At 37.4% G+C, this 19,617-nt stretch overlaps 1 protein-coding gene across 1 annotated transcript; it reads right to left on the bottom strand.

The window, feature by feature from the left end:
* Positions 1-7,694: 7,694 nt before the first annotated feature.
* Positions 7,695-18,272, bottom strand: LOC137198054 (transmembrane protein 106B-like). Its single transcript, XM_067611664.1, has 8 exons — positions 18,170-18,272; positions 16,168-16,371; positions 16,005-16,068; positions 14,669-14,828; positions 12,928-13,068; positions 12,787-12,836; positions 11,466-11,519; positions 7,695-11,357 (listed from the first exon to the last, which is right to left on the bottom strand). The coding sequence occupies exons 2-8, from the start codon at positions 16,361-16,363 to the stop codon at positions 11,219-11,221; spliced, it is 804 nt and encodes a 267-aa protein (XP_067467765.1). The 5' UTR covers positions 16,364-16,371; positions 18,170-18,272; the 3' UTR covers positions 7,695-11,218.
* Positions 18,273-19,617: the final 1,345 nt, after the last annotated feature.

The raw sequence follows: 19,617 nt of genomic DNA, 5'->3' as shown, positions 1-19,617 counted from the left end.
AGCAAGTGTTATTAACAAATGACTACTAGACCTACTAGAACATCTGCTTGACCTACTCTGTGTGATAAAAGCACTGAAGTGATAGTTGTTTAATCTGTGAGCATTTAGCATTCATAGGGCAAGCCGGAAAATTCAATGTTGACTCACTGACTTCAGAAGTACATTCAGTCTGTTGTTAGTTCAAGCTGTTGCGTTCAGTTCAGTAAAAAACTAACCTACTTGCACTTCATAAGTTTATAAGCTCAGCAGCCACTTATTTGTGACAATAGTCATATTATTATTGTTTCTGTGGTTTTCATACTTTTAATAATTAACAAGGAGGTAATGTACTTTATCACAGGTGGGCTGACAGTCACATGTGAGGGGGAAATAGAATAGAATACTTTATTGTCCACAAGCGTGGAAAATTGCCTTTGGCTCACCAAAACATAAAAGCAAGACATGCAACAGACACAGAAACATAGCTAGAGTCAGAACTTCCTGATTCTGCTCCAGAAGTAAGAAAACCTCATTCAAAATCCTATTAACATGCATAACTAAGCTAAGTAAAAATCCAGCCTTGGAATAGAACTTTTCTCAACAGTATGTTGTGTGGCTCGCTTCATATGTTTAGATAAGGAATGGCGTTTTCTGAAAAAAATATCTAATATTGTTGTTTATTCAATATTCATTTGTTTTAGCAGCCGTATGGAAAGTAAATGGAAAGATGTCATAACTTCAGCTCTCTATAGAACAAATGTGGTAACATGATACCACTGAAACAAAAAACCCTTAAATAAAAAGTAGGTAGAAAAGACATAAAATACCAAAAGCAAAGCACAAAACACCAGAATGCAACGTAAAGTACTGTAGAGCAAGATTTGTGTTTTTTTGAGTTTAAAATATGAATATGAGTTCACTGCTCCACTGCTATTAGTTATTGATCGGGTCAGTGACAATGGTGATTCAGTATTCAGTCAATTCAGTTTGAAGATTTGGTGTTGGAGATTTGTTCATGCACTGAACACCTCTAGTTCAATCTAGCCTACAATCAGATAGAGCTTTATTTATTTATTTTATCATGAAAATTCTAAGAAAAGAGTTAACTGATCTTAATTCAAAATGATTTCCTTTAACTGATCAAAAAAACAGACAAAACCAGTCTCCAGAGCCACTTGTGAAAACTGAAACCACAAACTGCTCAGCACCTTATCAAGCCCTACAAGCTTCCATCATTACTAAAATCACACGGTTCTAATGGACTTGTTAGCATTGTGCAGCTGCTATGCTAATCATAAGTTTTACTTCTTGCCGCTAAACTATTGCTTTTATTTTATTTATTAATGGTTTCATGTTGATTTGTGGCACTGATGTTGAGGACAGGAAACTGCGGTCTAGTATGATTTCCTCTCTAACTGTTGCTATACAGGCAACTTGTGGCTCATTGTTCTTGCATTTATATTTGAGTGAAGGCATGATTATCAGGCAGCTACTGGTTTCTGTAAAATGTGTAAAAAGAGTTGCTTGGTCCCCTGCAATGTCCAACCTTAATTACATTTGGCTATGACCATGTTCTACCCCATTTCTCTGTTATTGTACATAGCCTTGAGTGCAGACGGAACATAGGGAGGCAGTTAGAATTTCCCTGCAGGAGTTAGACAGTACAGGTAAGCCAGAATAGGGTGGATGAGATTTTTTGTCCCCCCATTCTCAGGTGTTATGTTAATAAAGTGATAACATCTAAGCCAGGTATTATGGTAAGCCTACTCTAACATGTTGGACCTTTAAATCCAATCATAACCAACCATTGTGTAATTCAAATTAAATCAAAGTGATCTGACATTCAATAAAATTCTGTCATTTAAAGAACAGCATCTGTTCTACAATGACAGAGAAATGACTTACGAACCTGCTTTTCCTGCACATCTAGAAAGACTTGACTGATGACATGGACATGAACACAGGATGTTTGCTTTGGGAGTGATAGGCACACTCAGTATGGAAAATGAGCCTGGGGGACTAAACCTCACTCTGCTGCAATGATATTTGTATGTTAGTAGGCATATTGAATGTAAAGGCTCCATTTTAATAAGGCATGAATTCTGATTCTCTTCCGAACTTCATTAAAAAAAACATATTGACATGTTGGTTGGTTGATTGATTACAGTGTAACAGTTCTCAGAGTAAAAACATAAGGGTGTGTATCAGGGATGTATAAAGAGAAGTGGATACAGCGTCAGAGGCGGGGCCCCGTTCATTCCTATAAAAGTTGCTCGGTGGCGCATGAAGCAATAAAAAATCGATGTCCTGGTATGAAAGTACCCGGATCTTCCGCATTGTGCGGCCCATAGAGCATGAGACTGGTGACTTTCGATGGCCGAGTTGGCTACTTCCGGTTTAGCCCTCCGGCTAACTTGAATGGGGATAAAACAATTCAATCATGCGGCTCTTCTGGGCTTTTGAAATGTGATCAGACCGAACGGATTTAATTCTGATAGTGAGACAAATCATTTTGCGGGGGTTATGACGCTCAGAAAAAATGTATCCGCTGATTTACAGACGTCTCTTTCACGATGTAAGTCTATGGGAAAAAGTCTTTTTGGGCCAGTGTGCATCACGTGATGTTATAATTACACGGTTTAGCTGCTATGTCAAATTTGCTTCAAAGCCTGGCGCCCTTCCTGTATCCAGTTCTCTTTATACATCCATGGTCTGTATCAAGAGAACCACCGGCAAACCACTGCACACTGCTGCTACCATTTTGATCTGGAAGTACCCTGATGAGAAGAGGGAATGCATTTCTTACCATAATTTAGTGGTACAAACAACAGTAGGCTGCACTGAGATTGTTACATGTCCCCCCATTTCAAAACTCATTCCGGCGCTGCTGGTACAGGTGGATGCTGGGAGCAGCTGGAGGTCATAAAGAGCAGTTGCTACCCCAGTAACAACTAATGGGGATCTGAATAAACCAACAAATCAATGAAACTCTGGAATGTTAATGTAACAATGATTTTTACTGTTGTCAACTAAAAGCAAAAGTGACTCAACAATAGTCTGACAGTTCCAACAGAGCTTACATTTATGTACTGGTGAATGGATACAAGAATCCAAGTGGCAAAGCAGCTCAAGACACTTGGCAGAGAAACTCTAACAAGCTAGAACCAAATGAAAAATAAGAGGAAAACATGGCTGATAATTTGTGGTTTAATAACAATATTTTGGGGTTAGTAATGAGAAGGGAGAGTTTTTAGAGAGCATGGTAACCTGTTGGAAACATACAGCAGTGAAGACACCGTCAGTCATTTCAGTTAGATACTATCCTGAGCCCGACTGTTGAGTTAGCAGAAGTACTGCCACAGCAGCTGACTTTTGCAACAGTTCTGCAAAGCTGTGGAAGTTTTTTTGTATTGTAACATGTAAAAATTCACTGAATTTTCACAGTAACATAGTGACACGACTGCTAGGTCAACAGTGTCTTAGTCTGAAAAATGAAAATCTGAATTTACCCAGAATTAATTGCAAATTAGTCCTATTTAAGATAGTCAAGAGCTAGACAGATTTTTGCAACTGATAAATTTAGATGTCTGTCTGAAATCTGACTAAGACTATGGTTTGGCTATGGCTAACTTCAAAGTGCTGGACAGAACAACATACTGATGACTTAGCTATTTTTAGACACTTATTGATATAGGGGATGGAAATGTAACATTTATTCTGAAGGAGGTGAAAGAGGAAAGATCAAGGATCATTGAAATCAGGTAAGTTCATTCCTTTGAGAGTGACAATCTGCCATTTAGATGATGAGATATATTATGTGCTAGTATTTGATTTGGTGTGACGGTGCGATTTTCACTTGTCAATCTGGCCAGTAGTTGTGATATCTCACTTAGGAGAACCTCTATAGGAACCCTGCTGGCAGGCATATAGTAGTGTGAAGGGAGAGCAGTATCACAAAATAACCGCTTCCTTTAATATCAAACAGAAATGTTTATTTACATAGTTAAAGCTTCTTTGCTTTGAGATCTTGATAGGATCACTGACAACTAGTTTTCATGTATCCTGCATGTGGTTTCACCTCCCCTTCATTCATGTTTGTTCTGGGTTTTTTTTGCCAGATATGAGCAGGGCTTCATGGAATACCATTCTCAAGTCTGGTACAAAGGATGGCAGCGTTTAATGTGTCGAGCTTTTCCATAAGTCAGTGAAATGAAATACATGATTTACAGGCCCTGTCTTTGAGTGGATTTGACAAAAGTTGCTCTCGCCAACATGTGATCATTACAACTTCTCTCTTAAGATCACTGGCATTAGCACACAGTACTTTGTTGACTTTTTGTCCTTTTTTTGTTATTATTTTCGACAGTAATGAACTGAATTTTCCAAATTATATCTGAAGTTGGATTACAGAATAAAGAGGCTGTAATGAAAGCAACCAGGACCTCAGTCTTCTGAACTGCACACAGTGAAATCATCAGACAACTGAGAACTTTGACACACTGCATCACATAGGAAAGAGAAGAATACAGAGCTGCTTCGAGACACTCTGCAAGATCACAGTGAATACATTTAGTGACAATTGAAAATTTGGTGATGATATTATCATGCGACCAGCATGAGGATGAAAATGTCAAATCTATTTAGACACAAACACTCAAGATGTACCATGCTGATATCTCACATGATTAATCACATGTTGAAGAGGATGACACATCTGTTTCCTGTGAGTAATGTAACTCACATAGTGCTAGCAGCTGGAGTTCACTGAGGGCTGTCAGGACGGGTTTGAAGAAAACAACACCTTTTCTTTTTCTTCAAAACGGGCCATATTTTATATTTTTGTTATTAATGAACACAGAATAACATTCAGCATATTTACATGTGCACAAGAGAGCAGGTTCCTCAGAGAAATCACTTTAGGTAGGAAATTGTTAAAGTAACTGTAATAAACTGGTTACTGTAAATTCCACCTTTACTGCAGTTGGCCAGTGATGAGATTTCTCTCTGACCACCCTTAACTAGGGACTATGGCTCAATACAAGACGCTGTTTTTTGTTTGTGTGTGTTTAAAGTTATAATGTATCGTATTTGTACGATAATTTTACCCTATGTATGATCAATAATGCCAAAAGTCCCATAATGTATGATAATTTGATAATTTTGTGACACTTAATATTAGTGGTCATTAGGGATGTGCCCGAATACAAATACATTATTCGGCAAAGCACAAATAATGTTTTTTTTTATGAATATTTGTTTCATACAGATATTTTAAAAAATATTTGTTAGTTAGAGGTCTGCCTGCAATGAGGCGATGAGTAAAGTTTTAGCTCAGTGGTCAGCGCAGTTGTCTATGATCTGGGAGACTCCAGTTCAAGACCCAGTTTGGGGACCTCCTTCATAAGGTAGTTTATTCATGAACACTTATTGTAACACTTTAATTTTCTAAAATTAAATGCATAATAAAAACAAAAACAGGATTTTTAAGCCTCTTTCCACTTTTATTCAATACAAATACAAATACAAATAATTTTGCTGCCTCAACAAATACAGATACAAATACAAATACTGGGATCTCTGCACATCCCTAGTAGTTATAATCAGTCTACGCTATCTCATAAAATATGGATCCTACATCTGTTTTTATGCATCTCTCACGGGATGTCTTTCCAGCCAGTCATGCCTGTTGTGATGATGATTGTAACTCACAAGCATGGCTGTCGTTTTCTCACAAGAGTTTGCACGAGTGCAATCTTGCATCTTATAACTACATCAGCAATTCTTTATTTTTCTTACACAATATGGCTAGATTTGTAGGTGGTGTAAAAAAGTCGTTCATCTCAATAAAAGTGTGTTTTCTGAAATTACACATTTACGCCTACTTGTTTTTGGTAATGACTCGCATACGATAATTTTCCTCAAAATACGATAATTTGAAGCCTCTGGTATGATACTTTAACATTTCCCATCTGGCAACGATGCCTGCAGCTGACACAGTGATGACAGATACGTACATTCAGAGCTCAAGAAAGGTTCTGAAATGAAGAACAATAGATAGGAATGCAGAGACATTTCAAATGCTTTTTTTTTAATTGTCTTGAATTTTGTGTTTGGTAACATTTTATGAACTGTATTATCAGTTCAGATCTGTCAGTGAAAACCAAATGTAGTTATGTCTTAAGTTAAAACATGCAGCTAAATTGTTGTATGTGAGCAAATATTGTAAATCAAAACTCCCTTCAGTAGTTCATACATTGATTTTGTGTATTAAAACAGTAAGACTAATTTATTTTTTTTAACAGAAACATCACTTCCTGTGAAGCCTCAGCAGATAGAACCTCTCAAACAAAAATTGAGTTCTCAGAGTCAGAAGTTATCTGAAAATCACCTTATCATGACAACCCCATTTAAAAATGTGATAAGAGAGCACATTAAGGTTGTCTGTTATCTTGACAAATAAAAGAACTGCACTGTATATTAGTTTTGCAAGGATGTCAACACTTTGAACCTCAATAACTCAAAACCACTCAGGATGCAGATAGAACCTTACAATTCTACAGTGCCTAAATGTTGAGTTTCATTGCCTTCAACTTAACAGCCCTCCAAAAAAACTGCAAAGTAGCAGCAACTGGAAATAAACAGTGAATGAAATCAGAATAAGTGCTTATAATGGAACTTGAGAGCAGCAGATTGGTGACTATCTATGTGCTGATAGAATTAATACTGTGATAATGTACATTACACTGAATTTATACCATAGTCTGGGTGAATACTCAATTCTGATTGACTGCTTGGTGTCCATTAATTCCTGATAATGGACACCTAATAAGTAGTTCAAATGGAACCGTCTGTTCACCGTTCTAAATCAATGCACTGGCTAAAATGAGTAACCATAGCAACAGGGACACAGTAAAAGCCTCCATTTACGATTTATTGCAACACGTTAACAAGCTTACATATTTCAACAATGACTGACTTCAATATATCTTTTAACCTATTTGGAGGATATGAAAACTTCGATGACTGGGATGCAGCTGAAGAAAGAGAAATTGAGAAGAAAAGGCAGAAACGGCACAAGGGTTAACACCGGGATAATTAGCTAGTCTTGTTGTTAAACATAACTTGCTGCCAAATTACACTTAGTTTGTCAACCATATGCAATGTCATTGACTTGTTAGCATATCATTAGCTTTCTGGATCATAGCTGAGCCAAAATGTTTTATGAGCTTAAAACATCTCCTGTTGCCAAGTCTAAGGTTCCTTCTATTTGCTGGAGTAGTAAATGTTTCCACTGCCTACGAACTTTATGGGATGGTAATGAATGTTCCAGGTATTAGTCAAACCTTTCGGTGTTACCAGGGAAACTAAATTAATGGTCTTTTTCTTTGACAAGTGACCATGGTAGAAGCGAGTTAATGCCCTTTGAGGTGTCCATAATCAGGAATTGATGGACTCCATGGAGGTCATTAATTCCTGATAACAGACAACTCGTCGGGCATTATCCCTCACTTACCACAAGAGCTATTAAATCACAGGTAATTCCACCCCTCTTCAATGTTTTTTTTTACCAAGCCTTTATTAGTGACTAGTAGCATTCATTTGCTTATGCTGAGACTGGACCTTTCTTTAAATACCCGTTTTTAGTAGAGAATTTACCATACTTACACTCTGGGGTAATGGTCACTCTAATGTAAAAAACACTCCAAAAAAAATACTTGTGTTTTAAAACTTTATTCATGCTCCCACAAAAAATACTCACTATGAATAATGACCAACAAAGTGTTTAAAATGACAGAAGAGGTAGGAGTCTAAAATAACTTTTCCAAATGTTAATAAAGATTGTTAATGCATGTTAGGATTAAAAAAAAAAAAAAAACATAAGTGTGCTTTTCTTTTAATTCCACTCAGTACAAATGTTAGAGCTGTGGTCTACCTTTCCAACCAAAAGTTTGTATGATAACATTATAGACAAGGTTTTAAAGTATTTACAGGATGAAAAATAGATAATGGTTCTATGTTGACAGAAATCACACAAAGTTCTAGATATGAAAGATGTTTTTCCAAATTCAAAATAATTTAGTTTAATACACAAAGGGGTGATTTTCTATCAAAGATGAGAAAATATACACCATTTTAGAATTTCATCAATCAAAATAAATTAGTTGAAATGCATTACTATTTATCTTTTTTTGTAAGGTATAAAAATGGGAACATCATTCCTTTGGAGGACACCAACACAGGTAGAAGAATGTGGTAGTGATTAGTATGCGTAATGTAGAAATTAACATGTAAAGTCATTCATGGCCATAAAATCACAGGATGCCCCAAAATGTGACAGAAACACTGCATTCAGGAAATGTCAGAAAGTTGGAAATTACAGTTTTAATTACATTATTTACCAACCCTAAGCTGTCAGTGATTTGATGTTCTGTCATGTATGCATTATTTCTAGCATGTAGAATACAAAAGAAATAGAATGAACTTTGATTTCAAGATGTTGCAGTTGCTGATTCATGGTTCTCAATTGTGAGGATTTGCTGTTTGTCTCTTATATGATTGCAAGTTGAATGTTCTTGGGTTTTGGACTGTTGGTCAGACAACAAAACAAGCAACCCAACAGTTCAGACATAGAGGATTAATAACAAAACAAAAGACAGATTAATTTACAATGAAAATAATAGTTAGTGCAACATTTAGGGTATTACACCTCACCCAGATACAGATGAGAAGATGTCAGTCTCATCATGGAGTGTCCAGTGCAGAGATAGGTCGGGGACATTTATAGCCTAGCTTAACACAAAGACTGGAAGTAGGGGGAAAATGCTAGCCTAGCTCCCCTCTAAAGTGATAAACCCTGCTCATCAAAGAGTAACTGTATCCAGTCTAATAATCCTCCTTGTGTAAGTGGTGCTTACATGCTCTTTCCACAGCCCGAGCAGCAGTGATACCATAAAGTGTTGCCCTGTAACACATCATATGGTTAATTTTGCACTCGCCACTGTCATTATTAAGTTTTGGGAAATAAGAGATAAAAATCTGTATCAGGGCTAGCAGCTCAAGCTTTCTAAGGTTTTCCTAATAAACAACAATTTTCCATAAGTCATTTCAAATGCTCTTAGTCTCTTTGTCAAACCAAAAGTAAACACAGGAATTAGCCCCCCAGATTAGCTATTGTAGCTAATTGCATAGGATCTACTTCCTGAGCAACTTGCTGGCTAACTAAACTAGCTGTTTGACTGTTCAACCACAAAGTGAACTTCAACTGTATATCCTCATAAAAAAGGTGGTGCTAGAAGCTCGCAAGGCTAGCCAGCCACACTAGCTCTAACAGCTAGCTTGCTTAGTTATTAACCGCACAATAAACTAAGATAGTTCACTCCATTTTGGACTTTCCAGCTCTCCCAAAGTCAGCTTGCTATTGTGGTTTGCTATTGGCTGATGGTGAAAATTTGTGTTTTTTTATTTACTTGGCCTTTGCTCGCAGATCTCCTGATTGCGGTGATTGCCATGGCATTACTTTATTTCATGTGGAAATATCTGATTTAAATGCTGGTGTGACCACGCCTCAAGTCTTTCAACAGTAAACATTACATTAGAAATTCTCAACTCTGGGTAGGAAGGATTAGAGTTGGGGTAAAAAGCATATTTCTCAAAATGTTCGTCTCTCACTAGCTAGACCACTGGAACACAAGGAGGTTAGAATTTTCCACTTCAACCTTTAAAATGGAATGCAACATGAGTGCCTTCATTTTATAATAAGATAGAGGTAAATAAGAATAGCAGTGTATAAACTATAATAGCGAGCAACCGACAACCAAATACTTAAGAAGGAAAGTACACAGATTGTACTAATTCAAAGCAGACAGTGCAGTCAGAGGAACACTATGAACAACTTCAGCTTCTCGCAGTATCAGATAGCAGTATCTGAATACTCGAATCAATGAACAACACCACTTTTTGCCCAACACACTGTGGTGGAGGAATAGGCTTTTAAGAACTTGGGACTGTTAATAAAATGTGTATTTTAAATAGACTTATAAAGTGCATTATGGTTTGGTAGGTAATATATTACCATTATCAAGTTTTCAAATCTACATTTATTATTCTAACAAACCCCTTTTAATCCCTCCTCTTGCTTAGGATCACAACTGCCAAATTATAAATCATAAATCATAGATCATGGTTTGTAACAAAAACATAAGAATGGAATCTATTCTCTGCAGTGTTATCACATTGTTGTTACAAAAAATATGATGCCACTTCAACACTGTTAAAAAATATCCAATCCAATACTAAACTATATAAATGATACTTTCATCATGTGAGCAGTTGTAATAACTTTTTATTCTCGTTATCATAACAAGAATAAAAAGGATCATATGTAAAAATGGATCATAACTGAAATGTTGAGATATAATGCTAAAGATGTACTTTTTAAGCCCATTACTCAGAGATAAAGATTTAAATTGGAAGGTCATCTCGAGATATCAATAATAGGAGGCTTACCCATAATATTACAGTTAGGACCACCGTTTCTTATTCTGAAATAAGGGCTGGGTATCAAACCTCAGTATTTTTTGAGGACCAACCAAATACAATCAAGCAAATCAATCAAAACTGAGGTATCACTTTAGCACTGAGATCCATATCTTGTAGTTACAAGAAAAGATCTTAGAATTTCAAGGAAGCATACTCAAATTAAAAAATTGGTATCTTTTAGTTATGAGACACGCATCTTCTCATAATTATGAAATTGTTTTGTAATTGTGAAATACCGGTCTTGTGTTTATGAAATAGTTTCTTGTAATTATGAGACCCATGAAAGCTTTCTTATAATGACAAGCTTTGTATTTTTTTAATTATGAAACCATTTTCATGTAATTACGAGACAAGGATCTCATTATTATGAAATAGTATTTAATTGAGCTAAGGATTAAATTGTTGTCTTGTAATTGCAAAATACAGATCTTGTGATCAAGAGTAATCATTGTCTAGCATCTCAAAATTATCATATGAAAAATAATTATGAGATAACAATCACCATGTTTTTTCTTTGCTGAATGCAATGCGCTTTCATTAGATGAATTTTCTTATCTTGGTGTGGATTTCTTCTAGTACTGGTATTGAAGTGAACATCATGGTATTGTGACAACGGCAGTTAGTTGGACACAGCAGGTGGAGGGGAAGGGGGAAACAGTGAACCACCTAAGGCTAGCTCCTGGATTGGACAGTGATGTGTTTACTCAGCAGGATGTGGGAGGCTGAATGGCTTGGTCATCCCTCTGATAGAAGTGGTGTTCCCTCCACAGTCTACATACTGGTACATCTCCTGAGACACCTGCTCTGCATGGCCAAAGTATGTTGTGGTGACAGTCACTCTGCAGGGTTTGGAAAGGGACGTGGTGAGGCCACAAATACACAGAACACACATAGCAAGCTTAAATGTTGAGAAGATTTGAATAAATGAAAAGAACAACATTACTTACTGCATCATGACGACAATGTTGTGAACCTTGATGGTTTGCAGAGTGCAGTAGTCACTATAAAATAAAACAAGTGTTGGTAAATGTGTAATGTGGATCAATTAATGTTTTCAAGCATGATGAAACAACCCTTCTTAACCTGGTAACTCTGACTGACTGACATGTGTGTGGGTTCAAAGTAAAAATTACAGCAGATGACATAAAAACATACACAGTACAGCATACTGGGCCATACAGACAAAGGTACTGCAAGTGTATAAAACTGTACAGTCGTAAAGTTATTCCACGTTTCATGCTGTCAGATTGCTCAAACTATTTTTAGCTCACTCATGAACTGGAAAATTTGTGAAAAATTGTGTTGCTTCAAGTCCTTCAAAGGTCTTATTTATATGATATATGATGTCTTTGGTAAAATGATCACAAATCAGACACCTGGAAATAATTGACAGGGATTTATAGGCTTTATTTGAATTTTGAAAAATATGAATTATACTGTGATTAAAACCTTACTATATGCGTGCTCTTGTTTTTGCATTTCATGATGAATGTTCCTGTTTTGCTCTGCAAAGTTGCAGAAACAGCAAACGTAGCAGCTAAGATTAACGACGGGAGACCAGTACATGCATTAGAGGAAGTCAGGAGGAAATAAAAGTTAGAGACAGGTCAGAAGTGTGTCATCTCCATTTAGGGACCTACAGCTGGCCAACCAATTAGAGAACTGAGAAAATGTCATGACGTTATTTATGGAGCATGTCTGTAAACATTAGAAGAAGTAGGAGACGCCCATTTGTAAGGTATATAAACCTATTGTGAATATTCTGAGACGAGCCTTTTTCTCTGTAACCCTGTTTGTGTGTTGCACTGTGAAACGCTCCTTCTTGTACAAGAAAATAAATTCGACTTAAACTTCGATACTTCGGATCCAGTCTCCATTATTTTAAAGGTCATTGAGAAGACATTCTTTTAACATTATTCACATGAACAGGTGAAATCAATAATAACTCTTGTTTCATGAAGTGTGCTAATAAGACATTCCAATGAGGCTGCATGCACAATATCAGAGCACTCAACACCTTAATTAATGTTATTAATTACACCTGTTTTTCCCACTCTGGATACACAGTAAGAAGACAAAGCTTCAACAGATTCATGATTACTTGCTGCTTGTTGCTCTACTTCAAACCATACCCTGCATTGGCCTGAGGTCAAAGGTCAAACAAGTGTAGTGAAGAGGTTCAGGTAAACAGCTCAACCTGATGAAACATTTGACAGACATGTATATCTGGATTAATCCATGCTCTGCATCAGTATACACAATACTTACTACATGTAGCTCATCTCATCTGCTATGATGGTGGGGACCATATAATCGATCTGGAGATAGAGATGGAGACAACAATGGAGAGTCAGAGTTGTACCCACACACAGAGGAATGGTTAACTGGTGAACAGACACTGAGCTGTACCTGTTTCATGTCCAGAGGACTGATGGCAGTGGTGTTACTGATGCGAGATTTACCAATCACCGTCTTGGCAAACTGCACCTGAGCTGTGATGTTGGCCACCTCCACTGAGTAGTAGTTGTTGTTGGTTATGTTGAGAGTGTTCTGAGGAAGAACCAGCATTGGAAGAGTTAACCAGTATCATTGTATAATTCTAGCAGTGGCCATGTTTCCTTTATTCATAATACAAACAACACAAAAACAGTGTTCAACTCCAAATACTTTTTACTAGACAGTGTGGATACCATGGGAACCACATTCTGATATAGTTGCTAATTTTTTTTGTTTTTAATTTTTTTTAACTAGACAAAATCCTGTAATCAGCTACATACATTTGTAGTTTTGCTCCTCTACTGCAGCCAGTAGGTGAACAGTTTTTTGCTATGCTAGTAGCTCTGGGATTGTTTCATCTTGGTTGACACTTGGTTTTGTTCTGTATGCTGTTTGTTTACTAATGGCAACGTGTGCCCACACAACTGACACGCTTTCTCTTTTCTGTATTATCAGATCTTTCTCATCTACAGCCACACCCCAGTTTTCAAAAAGCTCAGTTTTGCGGAGGTGGGTTGCAATGCCAGTGTGTTGGTCTCAATTTTTAATGCAGGGCTAATTTCAGGTTAAACATGTCCTTAATGCAAAAGGTCTTTGCTTCCACATTGTGTGGTCCTATACCACTAATCAAAGATAATAAATGGTTGTTAAAAATTATTATCTATTCATATTTTGGGGCAGAATCATGTTTTTAGTGATGCTAGTAGCTCTGGGATTGTTTCCTTTTGGTTGAGACTTGGTTTTGTTCTGTATGCTGTTTGTTTACTAATGGCAACGTGTGCCCACACAACTGACACGCTTTCTCTTTTCTGTATTATCAGATCTTTCTCATCTACAGCCACACCCCAGTTTCATTTCTCCAATATTTGAGCTGTTTTCTCTATCAGAGACTCACAACTATATCACTTCACCTCTTCTGTTATTACTGAACCCATGCAAAAGGACGCAGCCTGGACTGATCGGTTGTTACTTTGGGTTGGATGTGATTTGTTGCTCTACTTTCAGGTGTGTTCTGTAAACTTTCAGTCAATTTCCCAGCCAATTGAGATCTTACTTGAAAGACTTTGTAACTGTTGTAGAGTAAAGACGTTGCCATATTCAGTATGTTTTAATTGTTCAAACTGTAGTGAAATGAGAAAAACACATGCCAGAAAAACCCCCAGCAAGTAGTGCGCATGATATGGATTACTTATCAGGTCAGTCTGCAGAGTTAAAGCCACTTACTGTCAATACAAATCAGCAAGTGGACTGGGTTCAATGGTGCATGGTTCATCAGGTGACAAACCAAATTCTTACACTTTTCCCTGGACATTACTGAGGTTGTTAAGCATTCATCCACAAGGGGACAGCGGAGCCACAATTGTTCTAAAGCTCTTGGGCAGGGAGAGTTTTTAAAAAACTGACACTACAGAGGGATGCTGACTTTGATGCACTATCGCTGAAGAGGTTGAAAATATTGATAAGGGATCATTTTCATGTATTTGTATTTACACATGAATGTAAATGACGTGTTAATGTTATTTAATAAACTCAAATTCTTTTTGTTGTACAAGAACATTACATATACCCCTTGTATTGTTGCCTTCTCCTGTTTTTGACCATTAACAGGACTTGAAGGCTTGTAGTAGTTTCAGACCAGGGACCTGAGGCTCACCGTGATGTTCAGATAGACACTGCGCTTGTCGAGGTCGTAGCTGACAAAAACAGATTTCACCCCGACATAGGTCACATCGATGGAGCGAGGGAAGAGGAAGAAGACAGCCAGGCTGGACAGTAGCAGGCAAACCACCACTGACGCTGTTACGTACAGCTTCCTGAAGAGGACACAGGACAACCACATGATTCTCTCACTAAACACAGGCTTATTCCACAGTTGCACACTTTTTCCAAACTCTAATATGTAAAATTGAGAATTTTTGGTGCAGAGTATGTCATGTACTCTGGGGAATGTATGTAATTGGGGGAAACAACAGACGGGACTTTTCTTGGTCTTGAGAGGCTGCAGTGTTTATTAACTGACACACTGTAGTCTGTACTGTACATTTACTACCAGATTGACGACTAACTGCTAACTTTTTCCTCTGCTCTGCTCGCGTTCACTATCACTTTTCTGCCGCTCGCTCTACTCGCTCAACCACACACTTGCTATGCACACACATTAAGCACTGCCCTGTTCCTTAAAAGGCTACCAAGAGTTTCCCACGCAACGACACAGAGGTTGAATCACATTTCGGAACAGCGCTGCACAGAGACACCCCCAGACGAATGAATGGATATTTGACGTTATTTGTGGACTTAAAAAAAGATATTTTTGGCATGGTGGGTGTTCTTGTTGGCGTGACAGCTCGCCAGGCCTGTACTATTACAGGGGAAACACTGCCACGTGTTACCCAGCAGTCATTCCAAATCCTAAGTTTATGATGATATTGTTTAGAGAGAGATCACTGGAGGTGATTAAAAGTTGTCACACAGCCCCCAACTGCGCAAATTCAGTACAGTTTTCAAAAAGCTCAGTTTTGCGGAGGTGGGTTGCAATGCCAGTGTGTTGGTCTCATTGAAATGAATAGGGGGCTACAATTTTTAATGCAGGGCTAATTTCAGGTTAAACATGTCCTTAATGCAAAAGGTCTTTGCTTCCACATTGTGTGGTCCTATACCACTAATCAAAGATAATAAATGGTTGTTAAAAATTATTATCTATTCATATTTTGGGGCAGAATCATGTTTTGGCAAAATCAAATACTTTTAGGAAAGTTTTCATCAATTATGTCCTCTCCTACTTCTCATATGTTTTGGTAAAGATGCTACAGTTCATCACAGCTGTGTGGTTATCTGAAGATAATGAGCACACACTGTGCAATTTCCATACATGAGCACGTTATTTTTTGAGTGTGTTAGTTAACCTTGGTCCTTTACTTCACCTTCCCCGCTCATGCACATATATGAGAGATGCAAAGTTGTGAAACACACACAAAGAGAAGTGAACTTACGTCCTCCTGGGCCGCAGCCTTTGGTCACTGTATGGAATCAATGCCACAAGTTGATTTTCCTGTCCTGAAACACAGGGAGCAATCAATGATGAGTCACTGTCAGCTACTGATTTTGAAACTAAGTCTGTGGTGCAACTAAAGCCTGTGTACACAGCAGTGTTACCTCTGGGGATCCTCCCGGTGCCCTGACATGTGGGACACGTCACACTGTCCCGTCCTGTGAACTCCACATAGGGAAACTGGGAGACATCTCCACATTTCCCATCTTCACTCTGCGTGTCCTCCAGAGGAGAGGTCAGACTGTCCTGGCCCTCATCATGGCCTGTCTGCTTAGTGAGGTGGGAAAAGGATTTCCCCATAGTCACACCTGCAAAACACAACAGAAGAACAGTCTGTCACTCTCACTGTCAGATGGGTATAAAACACTCTCCATACGTGGACTCAGTGATTGGCTAAGCCAAGGACCAATGGAAAGCAGTGTGATAACAGTAAACAGTACTAAATGACTGTGCTGATCAGGTCAATGATAACAACACAGTAAAGGTGCACAGGCAGGGGATTCCCCCAGCACTCCTTACTGGCTTAACAACCATTTACTAGACTTTGTGTACACAGCTTCTTCTACTGCTGACAAGTCTTTCAATTTAAAGGTTTGAGGCACTGGTAACATTGATTTCTACCACAGTTTTCACCTGCAACTTGCTGGCAATTACACAATGCTTAGACACCCTCAGCCAGATGTTTCAACAACAATTCCAGTGTGTCATAAATTAACTTGTTAAAATAAACATCTGTTTATTGGTATTAATTCTCATCAAGATTTGATTAACACCTCTATGCAAAAAAGGACATTATTCTTCCACTGATGACAGATTGAACAATGACATTGCATAAGGACAACGCTCCATTCATCTAGTACTTTGTATGCATATACAAGTATATTGTGCCTATAATGAAAACACAAGAAAATACAATAAATCATCTCACTGCTTAAAGAATGAGACGAGACAGCTTTGTCAGCCCTAAAAATGTTATGTTTTTACACAGAAATATCCCTTCCTAGCAATTTATCTGCAAAACACAGAATTTGTTGCTCTGAGAATCTGATTAAAGCTGTTTACATTCTTCATCTGTGCTGTTTATTCCCAATTCTTCTGCTTTTTTACCTTAACATTTCCAACTTCATATTTCCATTTGGGGATTTTACACACATTCCCTCTTATGTTTTGTGTCTCCCACTGTATTTTTCAAGGTGTATTTCAGAAAAGTCTGAATATTCTACATCGAGTTTGTCTGTTTGCAACATATAAGCAAGTATCTATAAAAGTGATTAGGGCTGCAACTAACGATTATTTTCATTATTGATTAATCTGTCAGTTATTTTCTCGATTAATCGATTAGTCGTTTGGTCCATAAAAGGTCAGAAAGTCTTGAAAAATGATAATCACTATTTCTCAAAGCCCAAGATAACGTTCTCCATTGTCTTGTTTTGTCCCGACCAACTTCCACAACCCAAAGACATTTAGTTTAATCTCATATAGGACTACATAAAACAGAAAATGTTGACATTTAAGACACTGAAGCTGGAATCAGGGATTTTTTTTTACTTTTATTCTTAAATAATGACTCAAAACGACAAAATAGTTGGCGATTAATTTAATAGTCGATTAATGGACTAATTGTTGCAGCTCTGCGGTGATTAAATTTATTTAGTTTTGAGCCTTTGATAAAACTCCTCATTCACTCTTCCGGTGTAGTAGCTATTTAGTATTTAGCAAGTTAACGTTAGCACCGCTACCTTAAATTAAGGCCTTTAGGCTACTCTAACTGTGAGTTAGAGAGTAGTTTAATAGTAACACAGTTAACGTTATTTAAAAAATATATTGGAAGAGGAGTCAGTGTAAATGTAGCTAACTTCAGTGTACAGCGAATTAAAATGAACAAATAAGCTGTCAAGCTGCTCTTTACAACAAAACAGTTAGCCTGTGTAAGCTAACTAGCTTTCAGCTGACAGCTTACCAACTGTCCAAAATGAACGTTAGCGGTGAACAGTTCCGTTACTATGCCAGCTAAGCTACCGAGCCAGTTTAATATCTAACACAGTATGTCGATAAGAGCTACAATAACATATCACTTGATTTAAATAGAGAAAGACAGAGAATTACCTGAATGTGACTGTTTATTTACAAGATTACTGCTACCAGTTGTTTATCCTCTAACAAACACACATGCGCGGATATGATGCATTCCTAACCGTGGGAAAAAACGCTTTCTCATTCATCAATACCTTTCTCTGATACAGTTTCACGTAAACTCTGCTAGAAAATAGTAGATAATTCTAATCGCCAACGTTTTAAGTCTGATAATAGGCTACTGTTCAGTCACCTTCTGTTCTGTTGGTTATAAACACAGAGTCGCTGATTTTGTAATTTCTTCAAATATTGTAGTGAGGTACAATAAAGACGCAATTATTTCCAATACAACCAAAATCGGCGACAAAATAAATTGTTTCCATCACGAATTTTACGAACAATTAACTGCCATGATGGGATAAAGTTTTGTGTTGGACTTGTTTGGCCCTGGGCACAAATTAACAAAACGACTTACTTATACTGCAATAATTGTCTTCATCTTTTATGCGGAACAGTAATCAAAACTTTTTTTATGAAACAGACTGTTTGGACTATTTAACACTGTAGTTTACACACTTCAACAGTTGGTGACATGTTCAGAGGGTAATATTTCAACCAAAAGTAACAAAAAAAAAGAGAAAAAAATTAATTGTTTTCCTACAGACTCAAATGCATCATTATTATATTGGTTCATAGTGAACATTGACTTCTTCATCATCTCAAGGCAGACAAACATCCGGCAGTTTATTGATCTTATCATTATTTTTACTGTTACTGGAGAGTCCACAATTTATCTGCAAAGTTAAACACATGCATGTTAAATGTGCCAAATACTTAGCCTACATTACAACTGATTTAGGTTAAAATCAGCTTGGAATAATCAAGATAATGAGAGAACAATGTATTCTGAAATTCAATCTGAAGTTTTACAGTTTTTTCTGAATGCTTAAACACTAACAGTGATTCTTGAAGCCCTGTCTCTGAAACCATTAACACTTGTAGCCAATGCATTTACTAAATGTGCCAAACTGAATGCACATTCTCTGCTTTACACTCAGTTTGTAATTTTATATCACACTTTTTGCAAAACTGTAAAGACAACTCACTGCTTTACACTCAATTTGCAATTCATTAACACACTTCTAGCAAAACTGTAAACATTGGTCTCTACATTGCTGCAATATTTTGCCAATTGCCTTTCCACGTTGACACAATAGACTAATTCCTAATGACCATGGGCCACAGCAGCACAGGTACGTTATCATCCGGCACAATGTTAGTTTCCACTGGGCTGTTTTGGTCCACAATTGGTTCACAGGTCACTCACTTTGCATCACACTCAATCTCCCCCCATACTATCTGTTCTTGAATCCTATTGAAGAATTCTTCTCTGCATGGCATTGCAAGGTGTATGATCGCCAGCTCCACCAACGCATAACCCTTCTACAGGCAGTGGAGGAGGCTTGTGGAGACAATCAGGG

Source organism: Thunnus thynnus, chromosome 15 (assembly GCF_963924715.1).
Source record: "Thunnus thynnus chromosome 15, fThuThy2.1, whole genome shotgun sequence".
Classification (NCBI taxonomy): Eukaryota; Metazoa; Chordata; class Actinopteri; order Scombriformes; family Scombridae; genus Thunnus; species Thunnus thynnus.
The sequence above is the reverse complement of the archived record's forward strand: the minus strand, read 5'-3'. Positions and strand labels throughout refer to the sequence as shown.

Coding starts and splice junctions, on each gene's coding strand:
- LOC137198054 (XM_067611664.1), bottom strand. CDS start 16,363: ATGGGGAAATCCTTTTCCCACCTCACTAAGCAGACAGGCCATGATGAG. Junction 14,829..16,004: donor AGGCTGCGGCCCAGGAGGAC/GTAAGTTCACTT, acceptor TGTCCTCTTCAG/GAAGCTGTACGTAACAGCGT. Junction 11,520..12,786: donor GATGAGATGAGCTACATGTA/GTAAGTATTGTG, acceptor TTTATTTTATAG/TGACTACTGCACTCTGCAAA.